General features: G+C 37.9%; 1 protein-coding gene across 5 annotated transcripts in view; it reads right to left on the bottom strand.

Moving 5' to 3' along the window:
- Positions 1–26181, bottom strand: part of USP48 (ubiquitin specific peptidase 48) — an 84641-nt gene that overhangs the window by 33536 nt on the left and 24924 nt on the right. The window contains exons 2-12 of one of the 5 annotated variants that reach the window (XM_041765807.1): positions 23417–23537; positions 22112–22268; positions 18308–18435; positions 17246–17370; positions 16649–16757; positions 14393–14526; positions 13657–13739; positions 9661–9840; positions 6154–6282; positions 5345–5494; positions 888–1085 (exon numbers count right to left, since the gene is read on the bottom strand). In XM_041765807.1, the coding sequence (XP_041621741.1) occupies positions 888–1085; positions 5345–5494; positions 6154–6282; positions 9661–9840; positions 13657–13739; positions 14393–14526; positions 16649–16757; positions 17246–17370; positions 18308–18435; positions 22112–22268; positions 23417–23537 (1514 nt within the window). Of the gene's footprint in view, positions 1–887; positions 1086–5344; positions 5495–6153; positions 6283–9660; positions 9841–13656; positions 13740–14392; positions 14527–16648; positions 16758–17245; positions 17371–18307; positions 18436–22111; positions 22271–23416; positions 23543–26181 lie in introns of those variants that run through there. The other 4 variants (XM_041765808.1, XM_041765811.1, XM_041765809.1 and 1 more) reach the window with 4 other exon arrangements.

Genomic DNA, 26181 nt, shown 5'->3' with positions numbered 1-26181 from the left:
AGGGTTTAGATGCATATTGTGCAAGATTAGAGTTCAATAATTAAGGCTCTAAGGTGGGGGGAGTCAACACGTGACAACTATAAAAATAATGTTAATTGAAATCTTCTTAAGAGTATCAAATATTGGAACAATTCAAAGCACAGTATTATCCACTGTGGGCCAATTTAAAACTCAGTTGTAGGAATCATATGCAATGTGATTCTTTGAAAGATTTTTATCTCTACTTAATTGATCATGAATCAAAAATTTAGAAAGCAAAGTTCCAAATGTGTTTAAGAGAAGGCCTGGATCATACAGTTAAATGCCAGTATTTATGCAGTACGATGTACTTTCAGAAAACAAGATTTAATTTAGGAAAAGATAGGAGGGTGACAGCACCTATAGACTCACCTATAGATTGGAGGTGGGGCTTGTGCTATCAGTTGCTCATTAAAAAGAAAAAGGTTTTGAGGAAAGAAAACCAGAACCAAAGAGACTATGGATACTGGGTGGTTTTATATAACTCTATATTCAAAGTAGAATCAAGTATCTTCCTTTTTATAAGCTAGGTAACAATCTACAATACATGTGCAATTGACCAGACCAAGGTTCAAGTGTTTTTTGTTGTTGCTCATGTACTTTGAAGTTTACTGCACAAAGTAACAAAATACTACCATATGGTTTTCTCAAAAGAAGAAAATTGTCTACTTGGAGAGGGGAAAATAAAAAAACACCAAAATGGAACAAAAATTGGTGTATAATGCTACATAACTTCTTTCCTTAACAAATCCTCTCTGCAAAGTATGCAGAACATTTGGTCTGGCTGGCAGTTTGGTTCAGTCAATTAGAGACTCCAGGGTGAGGACTTGACACGTTACTTTGAAAGCAGAGAAGACACCCAGAATTACCAGTAAGTCTTGGTCCTCCCCCATAACGACTGTAGAAAATGTCTGCTGCATATTCAGATATTCTCTTCATAATTGAGATCTTGTCAGGATGAAGCTTGTCATGGGAACACAGGCAGGCATGATTATCGATAGGCTTGGTGGGTGTCGATTCATCCAACCACTTTTGCAGCCACTCGAGAGACACAAACTCATAGGGCTCTGAGCAAGAAAGCAAATTAAAGAGTCTATGTATTTTTACAGATTTATGACTCAGCGATACATTCAGTTTCCTAAACAACAATGCAAAATGTCCAAAGTTAGCAGAATCAGACGAATCGCTGTTTGGGGAAAATGTTTCAGGAGTACAACAAAGCTCCATTTAACTACTCCTTTTCTGGTTTAAGGAGCAGTGCACGATAGGGACAAGACTGTACAGTGCCCTATGAGATCGGCTGGTATTATTAACCACATTCTACAAAAGAGGCATCCACAGAGAGAAGTGTCTTGCTTGACAGCACAGCAGAGCTCTGATCAGGACACCCACGACCATTAACTATGAGCCATGCTCCACAATGGCTTGCAAATCACATAACCTCTTTCCCTATTATGCTTTTTCATAAATGATTTTCATAAACACTTTTCACGGATTATGTGATACACATCTGGAAATGAAAATGAAAATTCTTGAGTTCCAAGTTAGAATTTAACCTCACATTGGTGTAATCATATTTTTATAAGCCAGTATCAACCACTGAACGTTTTTTCATCCGAGTTAATAATCATGTCAATTAAAACGTATTTGATTTCCCCACCCCAATCTGTATCATGAGCTATTCATTACATTGTTATTTCAAGAAAGTAAGCTATTTAAAACAAATTTCAGGAAGAAGTACAGTATAATTGTTATTGATTTTGAAGTTGCAAAAATTAAGACAAAACCAAGCCACCTCAAATTGAGTTTTCATTTGGGAAAACAGTCCCAGAGTTCCCTAAAAGTCAAAATTAAAGACAAAGGGCCAGCTTTGATTACTTACAAAGATCTCCAGTGAGTCCCAGCATAAAACATAGAAGAAAACATACAGAGATTGAATTTACGTATTTGTATTATGTACTACTTCTGATGAGATCTGAGGGATAGACAATTCAAATCAAAGCCCATTTTGATCACTTTTATACTACACGTCCAGAAAGCTAATTTCCTTTTTTAGTTTGAAACATTTCAATTTTTACAATAACAAAATTCAGCATAGTCATCCCTTATTTGTGCTAAGACTGTACATTGTCAATTGAAAGCCTTCAGAGTGGTCAGCCCTAATAAAGCTGCAGAGGAAGAGCTCATGACTACAAGTTGAGACCAAGGTCTAATCCAAGTTCTGCCACCAAGAAACTGAACTTGAGCAAGTCACTTAAACTCTCTATGCTTCAGGTCTTTAATTTGTAAAATGAAGGTAATAATACCTGCCTTCTACCTACCTCACAGGGATGTTGTTGAATGTAAAAGATAAGATATGTGAAGCATTTTGAGCTTTTTGGAAGAAAAGAGATATAGAAAAGTTAATCATACATTCACATAATATATAAAGAGGAGACCTTAAGATTCAGTATAGGTAACACGGTAATGGCACTTTACAATACATAATGGTGTGGTTAAATTCAAAATACCTCCCAATTTTATTTGCCATTCATCAAGTTTAATCTGCCAGGCATAGAGTACACTGTGTATCTTATGAATGAAAAGATAAACGATCTCTACCCAAGAAAGGAAAATCAAAGTTTCAGCATTACCTAATATCTTCCCAAATACAGTCACATAGATTAAAATTGTTATTAACCTAAAGGCCATCAAAGGAGGCAAAACAGAACTGCGACAAGGAGCAACATTCAAGAATGATTCAGCAGGTGTTCTCATTTCCCCAAGAACCTGGGAATGGGAGCAGAACCGACAACACCTGCCATTGCTAACTGAAAGAAAAAGCAGTAAGGACCCTGACCCTTACAAGAAAAGGAACCTAAGAAAACTGCAAATGCACAAAAGCAAGGGATGGGCTGTCTGCTGGAATTCAAATCCTCAGGTGGCTATGCCTGACAACAATGAAGCTCAAGGCAGTCTGTTCCACACAACATTTTCCAATCCCCTACTAGTGTGCCACAGAAAACTTCCAAGTTAAGCTTATTTGGGCTTTGAGCAATTTCATAGGAATTAAATGTTAAGATACAAGATAGGAAAAATCATGTTTGATTTTATAGTTAAGAGGAGGAAGACAGCAGAGAGCAGGCCTGGGATTCTGATATAATACCATACATATTATTTATTTTGCCATATTTCTAAATTCAGGGTGCCAGTTTTAGCGTGCTAGAGGACGAGTTACTGTGATCACATAGGTCTGTCTCCATTTTTCAATCTCCATTACTGTAAAGAGTTATGTCAACCTCTGACAAGATTTTCCCTGAGTATCAGGATTGAGTTCAAGGCTCAACAGTTAAGGCAGATCTGCTGAGTAGTTTTTACACTATAGATGTTACTGGTCTATAGACAGACTCATGGCAGGTTCTCTAAGACATGTGATCCTGTAAATCACCTGAGCACTGCCTTCTGAAGGCATGAGTAATGAACACCGCAAAGGAATGAGAACTCTATTCACAAATTTGGAGATATCAAAGGGTAAAATATCCCAGCATTTGGTAAAACAGGTAAGCATGTTAAAATATTTATTAAGGAAAATGTACATTTTGATTAAAAGTTACTTGTAACTTTTTAAATGCCTGGGTTGAACATAAGGAATTTACTTTGGTAAAGTTATGAAAACGTACAAAGACTGTGGCATCAAAAATACTTTCAACACTCCACCTACAGATAATTTAAGATTTAGAGAAAATTCATTTCAATAAAAAAGGCTAAAAGTGTTTTTGTTCCCTATGAGGGCTATATTTTAGGATAAGTGAGTCTGCTTTAAATATGTTCACAAACACAGGTAAGATTTAGAAAACGCATCGCAAAGACTTGGATTGGCCGCACAAAACCTTGTTTATCTACTTTGGGATTTTTCAACATCTTGGCATCTTGGCAAGTTTACTTCAAATGGGAAAAAAAATCCTAAGTTCATAGTTGGTAAAAGTATTGCTAACAAAGAGACATAAGCACAGGTTCTTATAGACTGAATAAAAAGCTAAGAAGGCCCAAGTATGTGTTAATCTGAAACATTACATATTTGGGCCATGCCGTAGTCTTAAAGAGTGGTTCAAAAACAGCATTTTAACGTTACATTCAGTAAGTCCCTTCCTCTAGTTCAGTGAATGCAGGAAAACTGGAAATACAGTTCAAAAAATAGATTTCTGGGTCTCAACTTCTTTTAATAAATTTGGAGATTTGAATCATACTCATTTCCAAATCATTTCCGGTAAAAATAAGGTCTAATTTTTTAGAATAACCCCACACCACAGGACAGAGTGACACTAACAGGTTATAAAAAAGATCAAAATGAAATAAGATATACTTCAGAAAGAACTTTTAAGACCTATTCTTACAGATTTAGCAATTTATACTCATATCAGTAATTGATAATATGAAATCGACAAAACAAGTACAGTTATGCTTGAGTATTTATTTTCTAAAATTAGGATTAAATGGCCTCTTTAGGCAGGAATTGGGCATGGGGATTTCTGTCTTTGAAACGAAAAAGAGAGATCCATGGGTGGCTCAGCGGTTTGGCGCCTGCCTTTGGCCCAGGGTGTGATCCTGGAGTCCCGGGATCGAGTCCCACGTGAGGCTCCCGACATGGAACCTGCTTCTCCCTCCTCCTGTGTCTCTGCTTCTCTCTCTCTATGTCTATCATAAATAAATAAATAAATCTAAAAAATAAAGTTTTTAAACGAAAAAGACAGCAGTGTATTGTTACTAATGGCCTAGCAACCTTGAAATGGTTGGGTTTTCGCTAAGGCCCTAGGTAAACTTGAATAAACACACACAGTAACGGGATGAGCTGGCTCATGTGGGATAATTCTTAAGAAATTAGGTGTCAGCAGTAAACTCTCCTATTCTTAGCGTAATATTTGATGTTAAATTTCAAATTAGGGTAATAGTATCATAAAAATAGAATTCACAGAAAACAATGTCTGTTAATACTGTTAGGGCACAAAGTGCAGAAGGAAACAACATAGTGAGCTGCTTCCATAATCCATCAGATTTTTCCTTAAGAACAAATATCTCACAAAATAAAAACATCTATCGGACTCACATATACATAGAGTGCTGACCTAAACCTTGTAATTTATTAAGAGCTTCCCGTTTTTAAAAATGAAAATTATATGGAATGCTACACATCAAATTATTGCTGGTTTACACAATACTTTTGTAGTGCTTAAACTGGCCTTAAGTGGATTATAAGAAAGGGTGGGGGAAAGTTTGTTCATATACGTCTGTGAACATGAAAGAAAAGGCACATCATGGCAACAGTGCTGTCCCAGAATATCTTACAGACCAGCTCCAGCAGGTAACCTTTGGTACAGCTCCTTAACCTCTTCATGTTTTGCTTTTCCTTTGTCCACACTTTGCTTGCGCATCTCGGCCATTTCAATACACCACTCTTCAAACTTGGAATTATCCCGATCTACCAGCTCTTGAAGAAAGGCTATTCAACACAAAGAAAGAAAATAACGTCTTCCTGTTTTCAAAAACACAACCATGCCAATCTCTGAGTTATACCAAAGACTGGCTAGGATTGTGGTGGCAACTTTCTCCTGAAGACTCCCTTTCAGGGACAGACCTCCACCCTGAAGGCAAAAATAAAACTGAAAAAACAGCCACTAGAACAATACCGGGTGATGTCCGACCTGGTTCTCCATGATGTCACCAGCCAACTGGAGCCATCAAATGGCTTAGGAATACCACTCAAAAGAGGAAGCCACAGAGCAAAGAGCAGTATTAGGTAAAATACCAACGAAGATCGCCTTTAGGCCAGTAGCAACTCTATTAGGCTCTACACCCATGGTGGGGCTCAAACTCACGACCATGAGATCAAGAGTCACATGCCCTACCACCTGAGCCAGCAAGGTACCCTGCAACTATTCCTTGAAAAAAATATATATAAAATTAAAAGTGGCTAAAATACATTTGTATGCTTTATAAATAAAACCAAATGGCTCTTTTAAATACATATTTTGCTTACCTACAGAATTTTTTAAATATTTTTGCTTTTCTTTAGGAGGGGACAGCGGAACAGTTCTGTTAAAGCCTCCATTATTGTAATTCTACTGTATTTGCCTTATGTAATCTTGGAAAATTGCTTACCTGGTACCTGAACAGTTGTGTTAGGTTTTTCTTGAGTTTGTAATCTATACACCAACATGTACGCATTTCGAGAGCAATGAGTTCCTTTGCCACACTTGGGTTTACGTGTCTGGGACTTAGAAGGCTCTGCTGAGGTCGAGAAATAAAATAAATTAGAATGCCTATAGTCCACTCATGCTTTTGTTGGGGAGGGACAAGAGGAAGGCCAGAGAACATAATTCCTACAATACACATTTAAGATACTAATTCACTTAACTCTTTTTTAAGTAGGGACCCACACACATTGTGAAGCCCAGCTCGGAGCTTCCACTCATGACCCTGAGATCAAGACCTGAGCCTAGATCAAGTCAGATGCCCAACCAACGGATCCACCCAAGCACCCCACATTCAAGTTATGTTATGAGGGATCTAAAACACCAAAAGGTAATACAAATTCAGGAGGCCGATTAGATGTCTGAATATTTGAACAGGTTTAGTACCCTAACTCCGTTGTGTGCCATAATACGTTTTTAAAAGATGTTACGAAAGTACTATTTTTCACAAAAACAAGGCTAGAAACAGAAAAAAGGTATTACTGATCCATGTATTTTTATGTTGGTCTTAAATTATAAAAATAAATACAGATTATTATAGAAATAAACCTGATGGTTCCCAGAATAGAGCAGAAAGGCAGATGGGTTATTAAAGAGTGCATTGGTGTGATGAGTATTGGGTTTTGTATGAAGTGGTCAATCACTATATTGTGCACCTGAAACTAATAACAAAGTTAACTGGAATTAAAATATTTAATAATTTTTAAAATTTAGATTTAATTGCCCAAACAAAATGGCATGTTCAATAAAGTGAAATGCTAATGACCATAAAGATCAGTCACAAATATCTATGAATTCAGTAGCAAGTAGACATGTTAAGTGTTTCCACGTCAAGTCTGTCCATGAATGTGATCTTCAAAATGGCGCTGTGTATCCCAGAGTAACTTGTGAGGGAGAGGAGTTCCTACTTAGTTCTGGGGAAATCAAGGACCAGACCCTTCGATTCAATAAGTTCTTTTCTAGGGATCCCTGGGTGGCGCAGCGGTTTGGCGCCTGCCTTTGGCCCAGGGCGCGATCCTGGAGACCCAGGATCGAATCCCACGTCGGGCTCCCGGTGCATGGAGCCTGCTTCTCCCTCTGCCTGTGTCTCTGCCTCTCTCTCTCTCTCTCTCTCTGTGACTATCATAAATAAATAAAAATTTAAAAAAAAAAAAATAATAAGTTCTTTTCTAAAATCCATCTGCCTCAAGGGTGAGATTCCACTCATGTTTTGTGCCTTTCTCAGTCATCTGCCCAGTTTACAAAAAAAGACATAACCTCTCACCCAGAAAATAAAAGTTTTTGCTATGTCATTAGAAGAAATATTTACAATAAATTTTTTGCTTTATATTTAAATCAAGTCTATTTACATACTTATATTGGTTGATTATGTGGTGATATTTATAAATTTTTTTAAAAAGCTCAATCCAAAAAAACTAGTTAGAGATTTCTGGTTACAGACATCCTCAGTACATTCCATTAGAACAAAATCCCATATGGTCAGTTATAGTGGAAATACTACCAAGGAAGAAAGGGGAACAGTTAATAATGTCCTGCTCTAAAGAATGACCCATCTATGTGTCTCTGAAAAGTTGGTACTGACTCAAATTTCATTTGGATGTCCTTAAAAAGAGTTATGCTTTAATAGTTTCCCTATTTAAGTCAGAAATCACATTATTTGTAGCTAAAGTTATGATTTAAAAAAAAAACATTGGATTTTAAAGTGCAAGGAGGGACAACCTTAACGGCTCAGTCGGTTAAGCATCTGACTCTTGGTTTCAGCTCAGGTCATGGTCTCAGTGTTCTAAGGTTGAGCCTGGCACTGAGCCAGGTGGAGTGCAGAGCTTGCTTAGAATTCTCTCCTTACTCTCCACTTGTGTATGCGCACCAAGGAACTCAAATTTGTTCAGTATTCTTTAGAGAACAAAGGAGTAAAAAGTTTGAAGACTACCATGGACTTAAAAACCCATGAGCATGTACAGTGAAGAGGAGGTCAGGCATTTCAAACTAAAATATACTAAGATTTACCACGGTTAATATTTTTTAAAAGATTTTTTATGAAGAAAGTAGGCATGTGCAAGCAGGGGGAGGAGCAAAGGGCAGACTCCATGCCGAATACAGAGTCCCATGTGGGGCTTGATCTCACCCCTGAGATCATTACCTGAGCTGAAACCAGGAATTGCAACTCTCAACTGAATGAGCCATAGCAGTGTCCCAACATGTTCAATACTTTGTGTAAGATGGAATATAAAACAATTCAAAGTGCATGATAGAATACAAGAATAAAAGACTTACAGAATTTAATGAACAAGGATTTTCTATTTTTTGGTAAGAAAACGAGAGATAACATTTGTAGTGTATGTTGCATACAGCATGAGAGCCATTAAAAGTATGGAATGGGATCCTGATAGGGAGTCTCTTTCTCCTGAACAGTTTTAAAATTTAGGACTATCTATATGTAGAAGATAAGACCGCCTTAGCAATGCTTTTAATCCTATAGTAAACCTCAGTAGAGAAGACCTAAAGACACATCTGTTTTCTTCTGAGAAATAGTCTAATAAAAATATATAAGAAAATGCTAAGAACCTGATTATTAATGAGGAAATAACATTGCTGAATATCTATAAACACCTAATCATGATTTAAAAATACAAACTCTCTATAAATTACAATACTGTCTCACTTAAACATCTGTGGAAAGGTTCCCTTATACACATCAAAAGCCAACTCCAAAGGCCATGCTCCTCCCTGAAACCTTGGGAAAGTAGCTCTGATCCATCAAGAACATTGGCAGAAGACACATACCTGTTCCCATTCCTTTTCTCTTATTTAGGCCCCATAGTCCAAACCTTACCCAAAAATAAAAGCACGGTAATAAAGTGACAAGAAGCTCAGCTGAGATAGCTCTTACTTGCGTATTCGTTTTTCAGGGAGTAAGTGGGTATTCTGGCTCAAGAACATGGAGAACAGATATTCAAATACTCCTAAGGGTAGACCTCAACACTCCCCAGATACATTGCTCACATTTGAGGAATGGGGTATGATACTTAGCAAGGAGGAGTAGGCACTGTTCTAAGAGCAAAGGACTCCTGCTAAATTATTTCCTCAAAGTATATTTTCTAACTCAAAGAAAAGGATTACAAATCCTACTATGTTAAATCTACTGCTCTGTTCATTTTACACCTAAAATCCACTATCTTCTCCCCATCCCATCCATAATTAAACTGGTAATTGAGTATTTGCCTTTAAACTGCATTGAAACTATTACAAAAATCATCTCTGGGAGAAAAATTCCTTAAGATGTTTTTTATGTGATTAAGAAATGCAAATATCCTTGATAACCCATAACAATCTTGGGCCCTAAGTATTTAGTACCAAGATTTTCATTAAGAAAAATTTATATTTTAAAAGGGCACTCACAACTTAAAGGTTTTACCTAGATCTTCCTCAATCCCTAGTTGTAATTTCTTCCCTTCCATCTTTTCTATGTCTTCGTCATTAAACTTATACCATTCACCGGACTGTGGATCTTTCACATGGGCAATGTAGTGGCCAGAATAAGCACTCACTCCTCTGTGTATGAGGACTGCACTGAGTTCATACACATAGGACCCACCTGGAAAAGAAAAAGGGAGAAAGTGAAAGATGGTTTGCAGAACAATATTTCTTCTTATATCCTCAGTCTGAATTATAATGATTAAAATTGTTTACACATCTCATAGAATTAAAGGCCTGTCACCTTAAAAAGAATGTCACTTAACAACAACAAAAAATCTAGTTTTACACAGTAATATAGCCGACACTGTCTTAAGCAGCTCGCTACCTTAACTCTCCATTTCTTCTCTAAAATATACAGCTGGAAAGCTCTGACATTCTGGGCACCCAAGTCATGATTACAAAGCTATTCTGTTGTAGACTTTGCCTATCAGCAAACTGGCTGAACTATATCCTTAGCAAGTATTGGCTGCTCTTACTTGTTACAAAATTACACAAACTAACCAGATGGGAGAGTAAAACTAAAAAGCTATTGTTTCTAGAATAAAAGAAAATGTTTTAGGAAAAACTGGAGGAACGTCATTAAAGGAGAATTGCTGTCAAAATAGGTACTGGCATAGATAACTAGAAACTATCAGGAGAGAAAACATTAAGAAATCTAGAATGATTCTGCACATGCACATGGAGCCAAAGAGAGTGGTTGAAGTCCATTTGAGAGGAATCTAGCCGGATTCTCCCAGGGTGAAACTAGGGTTCCTCAGTTCAAGAAATGTGGAGAAAACAAACCTGTCAAGCACAGGAAATAGCAGGAAAAAATGATCTGCCTTATAGCTGACACTGGGGAGGAGGAGGAAGGGAGATAAAACCCCAAATATTACACGTTCTTGAGATGCTAGACTCATGTTTCTATCTACCACAATTCATACTACCTACAAAGTTTAAAAAGTGCACAAGAGTTTATTTACATGTGGTCCTGGGATGAGTGACGGTTCTAAGGAAGGTGAATTCGGTCAAACACATGCAGTCACACACTGCAACACAAAACATGCATCACTACAACTGAGAGGCAGCCTACCCAACAGACAGTGAAACAAAACGCATAAGGATTTTCTCCTCAGCTACTGGAAAACACACAAGTGAACACTTAAGTATGTTTAAATAAATAATTAGAAATAAAAGGATAAAACATGACAATCATATGATAAAGAACCAAACTGAAGCAACTCAAAGTCAACACCTGAATGGAGAATCAAAAAAGTAGAAGATGGAGCTGAACAAAGTAGGTGGAACTCAGGAGAAAGCGACAAAACGAGAAAGCAATGACGAGTGAGTCAGGGGACATGGAGAACTGTCTTAACCCACACCTAGCAGAATTTCAGGAGACAAACAAAATGAATAAAACGACATTTTAAGAGGTTATTGTCAAGGAATTGTTTACTGTCCTTCCCAGGAAGAGAAATGCTTTTCAAACCCACCCCAATAACTAAGCGTGACAGTGCAAGACCCCAAAAACCCAAAGGAAGAAAATCAGACAAAACAGGCCACACATCAAGAAGGACTAAGGGGGCACATGGGTGGCTCAATGATTGAGCTGCTCAGTTTGAGATCGTAGGATAGAGTCCTACATCAGGCTCCCCACAGGGAAACTGGTATCACCTTTGCCTATATCTCTGTCTCTCTGTGTAGCTCACAAGAATTAAAAACAAAAACAAAAAACTTAGCGACCAACTCCTTGCCAGCAACAGAAGCCCTGAGAGACAAGTCTTTAATGTCCTGCGTGAAAATAACTGCCCACGTCAGAGGAAATAAATTTTTCAAGAACAAAATACAGACACTTTCAGATAGTGGCATGTGAAAACAATCTGCCATCAGCAGCCCTTTCAATAAGACTTTTATAAGCTCTAATTCAATATTTATAAGTTACTGCAGGGCAGACCCGATGGCCCAGAGGTTTAACGCCACCTTCGGCCCGGGGTGTAATCCTGGAGACCTGGGATCGAGTCCCATGTTGGGCTCCCTGCACACAGCCTGCTTCTCCCACTGCCTGTGTCTCTGCCTCTCTCTCTCTCTCTCTCTCTGTGTCTGTCATGAATAAATAAATAAAATCTTAAAAAAAAGTTACTGCAGATAGGAGGTCTAGAATGCAAATTGGAATGAATGATAAACCCAAAATGCTAAAAAACTGAACACCAACAGTACTACAAACAAGAAGTCCTCCTTTAATTTTTAAGAGCTGAACTAAAAATACATATTAAAAATAATTTAGAAGAAGATTGACTTTTCAGTGGTTTGAGTGCCTTGTTTAAAGTTCCTACTTAAGTAATCTCTACAACCAATGTGGAGTGCATTTGCACAACCCTCAGATCAAAAGTGCATGTGGTCTTTCAAGCAAGCCTGCCAGGCACCCCACAGTACTTGTACTGATTTTTATTTTTAAAGATTTTATTTATCTGTTCATGAGAGAGACACAGAGAGCAAGAGACATAGGCAGAGGGAAAAGCAGGCTCCGAGGGGAGCCCAATGTGGGACTTGATCCCAGTACTCTGGGACCATGCCCTGAGCTAAGGCAGACGGTCACCACTGAGCCACACAGGTGCCCCATGTACTGAATTTAGATGTAGATATTAACTCCAGAGTTAAATGTGCCCATTTTAATTTCTAGGTTAATTAGTGAAAGAATAAAATAGCGATATAAACAGCCCACCTGCATTCGCCTTGTGCGCTGGTCCACAGTCCACATTTTAGGGCTTACGAAGACTCACCTACCTACTTTTTTTTTCCTGCCACAGCCCTCTCCCATTACTTCACAATAAAGGTGAACCAGTAAAGAAAAAAAAAAGCCTTTCCATCTCCCCAACCTCATGAAACCATAAAGAAAACTGATTCGTCATGGACAGAGCAACAGAAAGAGAACTGGGGGGTGTTGTGGTCTTATATTGGTCTTCATATATCAGGTTCTTAAAGATTAGACGAGCAAAGGGACTTCAGCATTGAACCTGAGACTCCAGGATCACGCCCTGGGCCAAAGGGAAGTGCATAACTGCTGAGCCACCCAGGCAACCCAAAGACTGTTCTTTTAAAAAAAATTTTTCTTGAATCATGAGACAGAGAGGGAGGCAGAAACATAGGCAGAGGGAGAAGCAGGCTCCCTGCGGAGATCCTGACACAGGACTCAATCCAAGGACCCCGGGATCACCACCAGAGCCCAAAGGCAGATGCTCAACCACTGAGCCATCCAGGCATCCCCCCAACGATTTCTTTCAACAGTTTTTAAGGTTTTTGTCTATTTTAAGTTGCCTCCAGAAGCTTTTTCTGGAGAGAGACAAAAAACTATGATGTAATTTCTATATTAAATAAATAGGAAGATCAATCTAAGGAAGAGGTGAAGCAGTCCTTCCACATTAGGGCAAGAGACACAAAAGGGCCAAAAGTTTTTCTCTATCAAGCACCGCCCTGTATGGTAAGCTGATGACCATCAAGAGGAATAGGGAATCAATTATTTCTTCTTGAAAATATGTCACACCATCCTAGAATTAATTCATCAATGGTCACAGAGGGGAAGAATTACAGTGTAAGTATTGGAATTATGCCAACAAAAGTTTCTGATAAAAAGTTTAAAAAAAAAACACATGGAGGCAGCTCAAAAAGATTTAATTTTATGACGAATTACAGATATGGCACTGACCTAAGGGACCACTTTTGGGTTCATACAGTATAGTACCTTCTCCCCTTTTTATTCTCTTGTAGATACTGATGAGCCATCTAATCTTTGTGGTATACTTACTCATGGAAAATGGAAGTAACATCTCAGCTCACTTAAAAAGTCTTTGTTCCCAGAGTTTAGCAAAGAATAGTTATAAGCTGCTATTCTGTATAAGTTGATCAAAAGTTACAGTCTCTGAGCATTTTAATTATCACTGCCTGGTAAAAGTTTTACCTTTATGTTCCACATAAGGCTCCATATCCAAAATTTCTGAGAAGCCGATGTACGTATTCAGTTTTTTCTTATGTCCAGTTTGCCTAACCAAGAAGAAAGCTAATTACATTTATATCTAAAACAATCATAAAACAATGTATAAGCTCTATCAGGTATTTTTAATGAACTCAATGGCACCTAGGTAAGTTTCATTCAGCAATCTTACTCAAAAACTTGTATAATTAGAAGTCAACATAATGCTGTGACAATTGGTGGAAAATAGGTTAAAAGTATGAGTTTAAATGGTTTATGCCGAACGTTTCAGAAGTTTTAATTTAATCATGAGAGCCATCAACCTTGCTTTAAGTAATGTGCTCATGCAAACATTTCCTTTAATTATAGTATAAAAATCTATTCCTAGGGGTGGGTTAGGGATGGAGGATTAACAAGTAGGAATTTATTTCTTATATAAACATTGAAGATAATTCACTTCTTACCTATGTTTGTTTTCCTTTGCCGTTTTTGATAGAATTAAAACAACGATTCTTTTATTTTCTAGTCACTAATATATTGGTGGCATCCTTAAGAATTTTGTGATAAAATCAGGAAATATTGGGATTTCAAAATGACAGGTCCCACTTACAACTTTCATTTCCAAATCTAGTCTCAAATTATAAGTGTTCTATTACTTGATCTATGGTAAAATCTGTTCACATTAGTCCATAATAAACAAATACTGCTGCTCAAACATATTTACCTGTCAAAGACAAAACGCATCAGCTGTAAGTTCAAGGTACAGGGAAGGCTAAGGAGTCTGATCTTCCTTGTTGCATTCTGTTTACTTTGACAGTTTTCACAAAAGTATCGATTGTCTCCTTCTAATTTTTCTTCCTGATTACAAATAAAACGTTATATTAAAAGAATTAGAAGATGGAAAGGTTTAAAAAAAAAAATAAATTTAAAAAAAAAAATAAATAAAAAAAGAAAGGTTAGTAAAAAGATCCTAATCTATGATGTAAAGAATAATTTCAAGTAACAGATCCCCCCCACCTGTTGAAGATCAAGCCACTATAAGTAATGAAGGATATAAGATAAAAGGTACTACATAGCAGTGATATTATTAATTTGTATGCAAGGATTTAAAATTGACATGCCTCTTACCAAGATGTAGAATTTTTGTAAATACTTTTGAAAATACTTTTCCCTGATAATCCCACTTTGGGAATTATAAGAACTATAAAGCAGGTTCTACCAAAAACAAAGACCATTATGTACTTTGATGCAACAAAAATAACTTAAGGACAATGAAAAATGGGTTGAAATTACACATGGCCACCAGAATACAAAATTACATATATACAAAAATCACACAGTTAAAATTACTGAATCATGCTGATGAGGTAAAGCTAAAAGACTGTGAGAAATTCAGTGGTATAGCTTGGTGGTTTCTTTTTAAATTTTTCCTCTTAACTCGCTGGCCAGTCCTCCTCCTCCTCAGCTTCCTTTGTCAGCAACTCCTACCTCCCTAAGCCTCTCAGTGTCTGAGGGCTTGATCCTTGGTCCTGGTCTCTCTCAATCCCGATTTCATCCAGCCCCAACTCCCCTGAACCATGTCTCAAATGTAACGCACCCCCAAACAAACTCCCACTCCCTCTCCCAGGCCTATTTCTCCCACAGCCCTTCTTAGAGCAGTTTTGGCAATTCCATCCTACCTAGAACTCAGGCCAAAACTTAGTAATCCTTGACTCACTTCCATGTCCAGTCAGTAAACTATATCAGTTCTTTGAAAATATATCGAAAATACTACTTACTTATCACCTTCTTATCTAGCCCTTGGTCAAAACCAGCATCAACTCCTCTGTCTGCCCCATCCCACCTTCAGCCAATTCTCAAGACAGGCCCTCAGTTCTCCCCTACAGGCAGACCATAAGTCTCCTATGCTTACCATTCCCTGATGGCATTTCACTGCACTCGAAGTCAAGACTCTAGCAAAAGCCCACCAGGCTCCATCTGATATGGTCTTTGGTTACCTCCACAACATATGTCTCCCCTTGCTTATTCACTTCAGCTACACAGATCCTGCTGTTCCTCAAACCACTAGGCACATTCTTGTCTCGAGCAGCTGTACTTCCATTTCCTACAAGGCTCACTCCTTCACTTTCAGTCATTTTATTTCTAACTGCAACCAATCCCAGTCTCACACTACCACATTCTCCATCCCCATTCCCAGATTTATTTTTTTCCACGGCACTTATAATACTTGACACATTAAATATTTTACTTAGATGTATTGTACTGCCTTCCCCGGTCCCCCACAATACTACGTTGTAGGGCAAAAGTTTTCTGTTTCAACCACTAGGGTTATCCCTAACCACTGAATCAGTGGGTGAACACAGTAAGCACTCAACCAATATCTAGCTGACTGAATTCAGTAAATGACTATTTAAAGCAGGCTAACGGTTGTGCTAAGAAAGGAAGCTATAGGATAAGCTCATCTATCATGCCACGTGCCTGTTCCCACTTGGTAAGAGGCTTCCCCCTAAAAGCTTTTCTAACTTAGAAAGAAAGGAAGCCACTCCCCTTCCTCCACATGCATCTACATACACTGAAAGGAGAAATATGGAGTGGAGGATCTGAAGACCACAGTAGTGCTTTAAAAAACACACATTCCACACGTTCTCCTGAAATCAAATTCAAATTAACCTGGTAGTAGTAGAGCTTACATTTCCTAAAACTCTCTGCCACTCCTAATTATACAAGTTTCTTTTCCCTAATTATACAAGTGTTTAACACATAGCTTTACATAACTGAAACTGCCCCAAATTGTTTTTAACACATAGCCTGCTTCAACACTTTAAAATTTACAAAGTTTTCTCCAGATCATTACAGAAATAGACACTTCATATGTAGAAAAGGCTAAAATGATGAATTTGGCCATTAAATAACAAAACCATTCAGAATAGTACTTTACGATTAATGAGCAGAAACAACATATACACCAAAATTTGAATACCTTCAAAAATTCTGAGATGCAATCTGTTAATTGCTTGTGGCCTTGGATATTTAACTCCAGTTCATAAAACTTTGATAAAAGCTTAGACTCTCTGCCACATTGATTGCAACTATAATAAAACAGAGTGATAAAATTAAGATAAGAACGGAAAACAATTAAGTTCCATTGTATTACATTTTAGAACTATGGAAGGACGCATTTATTTCCTTGGTTTTCTTTCAGGGAAATTATTTACGCTACATATTAAAAATAAAAACAAAGTGATTGGTGAGGCATGTAGCTTACGATTAAGAAAAATTTCAAGAGTAATTTTACATTTACTTCAGTATTCCACGGACTCCAATCTCCTTCTCGAACTCACAACACAGTCATAAATTACATGGTGAGAGCTCAACCACACACAGCTCTCAACATCTGAATGAGTTCAACTACATTTAGCACGTCAGCTGTTTACATGTTCCCATGGAAATGAATTACTATAAATATTACAGGCCCCATGACAGCCCACAAGAGCTGTAACATGAACCGAAAAATCAGATAGCAGGCGAGCAACAGTCTTAGAATACAGTATACCTCGGGAAGCTGAAACACACTTACACGGTTACATAAGCATATTCTCCACAGAACTGCTGTTGGACAATGTTCCGCACATCTGGATTTTTTTGTTTAGACAAAGTATCTTCCAACAAAGACATAAACAGCTTTGAAAATTCTTGGGCATCCTACAACACACGTTGGGATTAATAAGAAAAATCATACCTTGCTTTTCGACTTCTGATACAAACAGCAGTAACTGAAATGTTCCAGAAACTCTCCATTTTGAACTTAGCATTTTCATTTTTTTTTTTAAATCTTTAAATTTTTTTTTTATTTTTATTTATGATAGGAACACAGTGAGAGAGAGAGGCAGAGACACAGGCAGAGGGAGAAGCAGGCTCCATGCACCGGGAGCCCGATGTGGGATTCGATCCCGGATCTCCAGGATCGCGCCCTGGGCCAAAGGCAGGCGCCAAACCGCTGCGCCACCCAGGGATCCCGAACTTAGCATTTTCAGATAAGGACTAGAGCTATGCTGAACCAGTTTGTGCCCACGTATGTAATTTTCAGAAATGGGATCAAGTAAAATGTAAAATGGACAGTAAATAAATGCTCTAATTCATGGGACACCTGGGTGGCTCAGTGGTTGAGCATCTGCCTTCAGCTCAGGGCATGATCTTGGGGGTCCTGGGATTGAGTCTTTTATCAAGCTCCCTGCAGGAGGCCTGCTTCTCCCTCTGCGTGTGTGTCTGCCTTTCTCTTTGTGCCTCTAATGAATAAATAAAATCTTTTTATAAAAAAGGCACATTTCACTTAATTTTCTCCTACAAACATTCTAAAGAACACTTTGGTACTTCATATTAAAAAAAAAAAAATTAGTGTCTGGGGTACCTGGGTGGCTGTCAGATAAACATCTAGCTCTTGATTTCGGCTCGGGTCATGATCTCAGGATCCTGAGATTGGACCCTGCATCCTGAGATTGGACCCTGCATCGGGCTCTGCTCTCAGTGGGGAGCCTGCTTGAAGATTCTCTCTCCTTTTCCCTCTGCCCCACCCCTGCTTGTGCTCTCTTACTCTAAAGAGTCTTTAATAAATAAATAAATAAAATTTAAAAGTTCTTACCTGCTGTTGCCCTGTGTCCAATCCCAAGGCTTTAACAAATCCTGATGGATCAATGTACCGCCTATTACTGTTTTGCAACAAGGCAAACAAGTATTGGAGATGCTCACAAATTGTTTGAGGCTCATAATCTATTGGAAAATACATGTTGTTTTTAAAAAACTGCTTTTATTTAAAATATGTATTTCTTCACAGAATATTAAACACCTTATTTTTAAAAACTTTAATAGAAACAAATTAGTAATCACATTTGTTTCGGAAGTAATGATGCCATGGCTCTCCATATACATCCCCTAAAGGCAAGAGTTATATGTACAACAGCAACCAGGACTAGTTTTCTAGTGTCAAATCACACTGAAATGTTCAGTGCAATATAAAAACCGCAGACTATATTTACCATTTATATAAGATGGCCAAATACTTTAATCTCATTAATGTGAACTTGCCACACATTAAGCCAGTGATACGATTCAAACGTGAATGAATAATTTTAAGCTCCTAGTATTTTAGAGTGCCAAGTTTTAGTGGGTCAGGGCAAGGTACTGTAAATAAGAAATGTGCATCTCAAGAGCCCCAAAAGACTTGAGCATTATCTTCTGTGTCAGTCACCACACTGCATTGCCTGCTCTTTGATAACATCCATCAGCTAGGCCCACCTCTTCTCTCCTTTACCAGCCTGCGCAACATTCAGTTGTGTCAGCAGAGGGCACTGGAGGGCTCAGTTGTGCATGTCCCACCAGGCTTGGGCAGCCAACAGCATCTAGCAACTTCCTCCAGCACCTCCTCTGGTGGCACGGTGGTAAGTGGTCTTTTGTGCAGCACCTTCTCTCAAATGACCACTATGTGAATGACCCTGCAGGGACCCTCTTGAGGTCACTTACTATGATGCCTGGTTTCTGACACCTAGGATTTCCCTGTACACACTTTCAAGGAGGGTTCCCCACTGAGGAAACAGCCCAGGACCTTCTCAGCCATCAAGTGAGCCTGTGCAGGGCATTCTTCAGAGGTCATGATTTCAGGCTTGAGCAATGGGGAGTGAGACTCGGCCTTGGGTGTTTGTTCTTTTGCCCTGGAGGTAGCAGCTGCTCCCTGTTATCTGCTATTCTTGTTTTTTTCAATTCCTCTTTAATCCTCACTAACCAATCCCCCATTACTCTAATATATTTAGATAATTATTAATTATTTAATATTTATTATTTATTAATAACTCTGTATTCTTGGTGAGCACCTTGTATATAATTGTCAAACCACTATGCAGTACACCCTAAATGTATTTTGTCAAACTATACTTCAATAAGATTCCTTACAAAGAAATATCCAAGTAATAAATGTTTTTTAAAAATTAATAAAAAAGTCTACCTTGTATGCTATAAAAATCTTAATCCAGGACACCTGGCTGGCTCAGTCAGAACAGCATATGACTCCATCTTGGGAGTCAAGCCCCACACTGCTGTAGAGACTACTTAACAATAATTTAAAAAACTTTAGATACATATATATAAAATAGTAATTCCTTGTTCTTTATGTTCAAACCTATTGTGTTGTTTCTGTCTCCTATTTGGACACTGAATAGTTTATTTCTTTACTACCAACTGTGACTTTCAGGAAGTCAACATTTCATTTATAAAATAAATGTAAAAATATTACTTCCTGGGGTACTAAGGTTTTGTGGACCCTCAATCAATTCAAGTAAATTTATCTCTACTGCAACTCTCTTATATCACAGGTTAGATACTCCATACTTATAACTCCAAAATAACAACTCCTCTGGGGCATCTGAGTGGCTTAGGTGGTTGAGGGTGCAACTCTTGATTTTGGCTCAGATAATGATCTCAGTGTTGTCAGATCAAACCCTGTGACTGGCTTGGCACTTAGTGTGGAGTCTACTTGAGTTTCTCTCTCCCTCTGCACTTCTCCACTCTCATGTTCTCTTAAAATTATAATAATAATATTAATAATAACTACTCCTCTGCTGGCTTTCCTTTATTTTTTAAAGATTTACTTATTTTAAAATGAGAGAGAGGAAGAAAGCGTAAGTATGAGCGTGGGGGTGGAGGTGGGGGAATCTCAAGCTGATTTCACACTCTGCATACAACCTGATGTGGGGCTTGATCTAATAACCAAGAAGATCACAACCTGAGCCAAAACCAAGAGTCAGAATCTTAACCGACTGTACCACCCAAGTGCCCCTGGCTTTCGCATGTATAAAGTAAGGGAGTGACTGAGCTGTGAGCAGAACCCAGATTCCATCATTATCCAACACAAAGCCTTTGCACTCTACTGCACTGTGTCTATTAAAATAGTAGTAGAAATGTGCACTCAGAATGAAGTGAGGGACAATTTTGGTGAAATATTAAAAATCCATGCACTTAGAAATTCAAAAAAAAAGAGAGTTTAAGATTATGTTAAAGCCACAATACCCAAAAGGCCATGACACATCATTTTATAAAACAGAAATTTAGTTTTCACTTGTTATGTAGCTGTCATATCCCTGGTAAATTTATATTTTAGCAAAATAATGCTAAACATCAAAAAGGATCCATTTTACAATAATCATCCTTTACACACAATGTTACCCTAATCTTTAAATCTAGATTTAAGTATTCAAAACTATAAAAATAATGTTTGGGGGAAATAAGAATTTTATGGGGAGGTGGGAAAATACTTTAAGTCCTGTGTTTGCTTTTTATTTAAATAGGCTCCACACCCAACATGGGTCTCTAACCGAGATGAATATTCACATGCTCTATGGCATGCTCTATGCCAGCTGCCCATAAACAACAGTGTTTTTGAAGCAAAGGTCACTATTAACAAGGACCAAAACTCTAACACATTACCCTTGTCTATGGGGCTACCAGAAGATGTGGGGCTTATGAGTCCTCTATCTTTTCTTTCTCAAATACAGGATTTATAGATGGGAGCAAGAGTCAAAGCTCCCAACTTAGAGCTCTCAGACCTACATAATTTCGGACATTTGTTGCCTTCAATCCCGTTTTGAAAAAAGATAGATCTGATTTGTTCCAGGAAAGTTCCACTTAAAAGAGAATCTCTAAATAGATAGTATCTATCAGGAATACTAATTCACATACTGTATGTGAAATAAACTAAGTAATTCCATTAGAAACAGTTTGAAATTGATTCTATCTAAAAACAAACTCTGGGATCCCTGGTTGGCTCAGCAGACAGCGTCTGCCTTCAGCCGAGGGCGTAATCCTGGAGACCCGGGATTGAGTACCACGTCGGGCTCCCTGCATGGAGCCTGCTTCTCCCTCTGCCTGTGTCTCTGCCTCTCTCTCTCTCTTGAATAAATAAATAAAATCTAAAAAAAAAAAAAAAACCAACTCTAAATTTGCAATGAGTGCCTTTGCTATTGGTGATTGATTTTTGCCAAGGTTAGTGAATTTATAGAGGCTATCAATGTAGCCAGCATATTTGGGTATCAAGACAAAAGTCTGTGGTCACAATGAAGTATTAAGTCTCTCAAACTCGTCTGCTTTATTGACTGGTTTTTAATAAATCACTATAAATTAAATGGACTACAATCACAACACATTACATAGAGACACTGTAGTGATAAATTACATAATAATCAAATGTATTTCCTTCAATTGAATATGAACCATTTCAGTGCATAAATAATTTATAGAAAAAAGGGGAAACTATTTTGAATTCTTACAATGTTTATGAAACACCTATCATCATGTCTGGCACATACTGAGCACTCAGAAGTTTGTTTCCTACATTTGCAGAGTGTTCTAGCTGGCAATATGCTGTGAAGTGAGCCCGCACCACATCCACCCCACTAACCTTTCTCTTCCTGGATACCATCTCCCATCATGTAGTCGCTACAGGTACTTGGACATAAGTATAGTGCCTGCCGAAGCTCCAAATTGAGGAACCATACTTGAAGAAATGTGTTGACATAACAAGTAGCGCCAAGGTTAGTGAGGCCCACAAATGAGTTCTATAAAAATACAAAATTTACAATTACAAGATCAATTTCCTTTTACACAAAAAATTATAAAAGGCCATGGGTAGAACATAATTCTACACAATACCCATCTGGGTTGGCTACAGGAGTGGAAAAGTCTTAGGACAGCTCATCTTCAATCTTCTAGTCTTCTCTGGCCTCTTATAGCTAAAACTAAAATGGTGGGCTCAATGACAGATCTGTTCCGAACATGTGTACATAGGGTTTTCATTTGCAATAGTCCTAAAGTCAAGGAGAATGACATAGTAAAACTTCCACAAAAGTTCCTTTTTATCCCATAGATCAGGAAGGAATAGAGCATGGGGATTTGGTTGCAACTTTTTCTAATGACTGAGGATTCTTGAACTTAGAAATCATTCATTTTAATGCACAAAATATCAATGTAGCTACTTCGTTAGACAATATTAGACACCAGGCTTTTTGGTTAGACAATATTAATGTGTACTTTTAAAAAGGCAAAACAATATGTTTTGCTAAATGTTTTGTTAAAATGTATATATGTGTGGTGTGTATACACACACACACACACGTATATAAAAATAAAAGCCTAGGACACCAAAGTAGTATCATGGTAGCTTGTTTCCTTATTTATCACTTCCTTTAAAGAGATTTTTAAAAATGAGTTCAAAATAAACCATGCAGTATGAAAGCAAACATAAAATCCGCATTTAAACTACAACTATCGGGCAGCCCGAGTGGCTCAAGTGGTTTTAGCGCCGCCTTCAGCCCAGGGCCTGATCCTGGAGACCCAGGATCGAGTCCCACGTCAGGCTCCTTGCATGGCGCCTTCTCCTCCCTCTGCCTGTGTCTCTGCTTCTCTCTCTCCTCTCTGTGTATTCTCAGAAATAAATAAATAAAATCTTTAAAAAAAATAAACTACAACTATCAATTGAAGGCTTGCTGGATTACATGGCACCTGTTTTAAAGCATTACCATTAAAAACTGTTCCAATTATAAAACAAAAAAACTGTTCCAATGCAAGCAATTTAAGTTCTATTCCTTATCCTCAAACTGCATAGGATCCTCCAAATCAGTAATAGTTTCTGATGACAGACGCAAAATAAAACAGCAAAACCCCAGAGGAATACCACGTAGTAATCACTTTTAAAAGGATGGCTTACCTTTTTTCTCCTCTCACAGTTGGGATCATCAATGTTATGAAAACTATTCTCATCTATTTCTCCTAACCAAATATGCTCACCAATCCCTACCAAGCAATTCGGATTTCCTTTGCAGTTTCGTCTACAAAAAAAAAAAAAAAAAAAAAAAAAAAAAAAAAAATTGTAGATTAAGAAATGTCTTACTTCCATAAGAAACATGCAGATTAAAGCTGTAATGATATACCAAATTTCATCTATTTCTCAAGTATGTATAAAATTAAAAGAACTGACAAGGTAAAAGGTATAACACCACACTCAATTTGTGCAGCCGTCGGGAAACAACTCATTTACTCCTGAGGGAATACAAACTGGTGGGACTTTTAGGGGCAGGAATTTTGTAATCTGTAACAAAACTAATGCATACCTTTTCACTTAGCAATTCCTTTGAGAATTCACCCTGAAGATACACCACTAAAAGTTCAAACCTATGTATAAATAATGTCTCAGATATTTATTACAGCACTGTTCGTAACTGTCAACAACTGGAAAGCCAAATGACCCCACAGCAGACATGGTTATCTCTCGGCACAACGGAGTACTATGCAAGTCTAAGGTGAAAACCACATGACAAACCTCTGGAGTTGTTTCCAGGATGTATCAGGAAGAAAGCAGTATGCAAAACAGTATAGTAGGCAATTTCTTTTTCTTTTTTTTTTTTTTAGTAGGCGATTTCTGGTATAAGAAAGATGGGAGATAAGAATATATGAATGTATCTGCTCATATGAACAGAAAGAAAGCAAAAGGGTTACCCAGAGACTAAAAGTGGTTACTTTCAGAACACGAGTGGGTTTACATAGAAACTGGAGGGGTGTGTGACACTTTCCTGAATATACCATTCCATACACCGCTGAATGGGGGTGGGGGGGCCTGTGTGAATGTTACACACACACACACACACACACACACACACACCCTTACTTTGGGGACCCTAAGCCCAAAACAAACACATGTGGCGCCACCGGGGCTGCCCAAGAAACACATTTCAATTAAATAACATATCAAATGAAGGGAAGGGGGATGAGGAACTAACAACCAGATCTCAAGTCATTAATCAGCAAGCTCATTCAGAAGTGTCCTCAGGCGAAAGATAAAAGGAATACTAAGTCTTAATTTCCTTTTCACTGAGAATTGAACAATTCTTTTTTTATAATAAATTTATTTTTTATTGGTGTTCAATTTACCAATATACAGAATAACACCCAGTGCTCATCCCGTCAAGTGCCCCCCTCAGTGCCCGTCACCCATTCACCCCCACCCCCGCCCTCCTCCCCTTCCAACACCCCTACTTCATTTCCCAGAGTTAGGAGTCTATGTTCTGTCTCCCTTTCTGATATTTCCCACACATTTCTTCTCCCTTAGAATTGAACAATTCTAAAAAACTTCTTTCTGTATATTCTATATTTAAAAGTAAATATATGGGGGATAAAGGAAACATAGACTTGGAGAATTACAAATAATGGAAGAAAAAATAATCAGGAAAAACAGACCTAAGTCTAAACTTGTAGGCAGATAAACCACAGAACACTAGTTACTTGAATTTCAGAAAAAAGATATATTTACCAAATAATATATGTTGTCTAAAATCAAATTTAATTGGGCAGGCCAACGAGATGGTTCAGCTAAGAGACTATGAGCATTAACATGAGCACTCCTAGCAACCAGGTCTTGATTTCTAAGTATTCCCCAAAGGATCCATGACTCCTTGGAGAAACAGTGGTTCTGAGGCTGGATAGAGTACAGGATGAACCTGGAACATCTTGGTATGCCCCCCAAATAAGGATGTACTCAAAGAATGATGGGGGGGTGGCATGTTAAAAGGATAACTTGAAGGAAATTCCATGTGGCAAAATCTGAAACAATAAGAAACATTAATGATAGAATCCTGATTGATCTACTGAATAAAATAGGAATCCATAGTGAAACGGATGGACATGGGATGGGAAAATTCCATCCTTATACAAAGTCAATTCACAAATTAGAAGTAAATCAGAAAACCACCATTTGTCATCCATCACAATAACACACAGGCACTCTCCTGTGACTTCAACAGACACATTCTCAGAAGATCGTTCTTGCGCAACCATTTGGATTTTAGTCTCCTATTCCCAGCAGGAAAAGAGAAACATGAAAGCAGGCTCTCCTGGGATGCCTGGCTGGCTCAGGAGGAGGAGCTCATGATGTTTGATCTTGGGGTATTAAGTTTGAGCCCCATGTTGGGCACAGTTTACTTAAATAATTTTTAAAAATACCTCAATTTGTCTCCAGAAACATTTTGTGCCTCCAGGCTAAAAATTATTCCTTCTCTTGCTCTGGTGATTCTGAACTTATAAAAAAAAAAAAAAAGTAGTCTTTGTCCCCACCCCAAAATCTTGAACATTCAACTTGGTCCAACATTCAACTTGGCTCCAGCTGTGGCCTAAGAATTCCAGAAAATAGGGTTTAACTTTGAAAAGACTTTCAAAATAGATGGGAGAAGTTGAAAGCAATTTGTATCATTTGGCTCTAGAGTGCTGGCATTATTTGTACACATCTTAAATTAATTGCTGGCTAGTTATTACTGAATTAAGTGTTCAAATACCTAGAACACCATCACCATGTAGATGAGATGAAGCAGTGAAAAAGCACCAGCCCCATGTCTTATGGGTCTCCAGGGCCACACTTTCAGATAAGAACTAAAAAAAACCAGTGGCAGTGCTTTGCAACAAAAGCAGTTAAGCTAATGGATT

The sequence above is a fragment of the Vulpes lagopus genome, chromosome 8 (genome assembly GCF_018345385.1).
Source record: "Vulpes lagopus strain Blue_001 chromosome 8, ASM1834538v1, whole genome shotgun sequence".
Taxonomy (NCBI): Eukaryota; Metazoa; Chordata; class Mammalia; order Carnivora; family Canidae; genus Vulpes; species Vulpes lagopus.
Note: the sequence above shows the minus strand (reverse complement) of the source record. Positions and strands in the feature narration are given on the sequence as shown.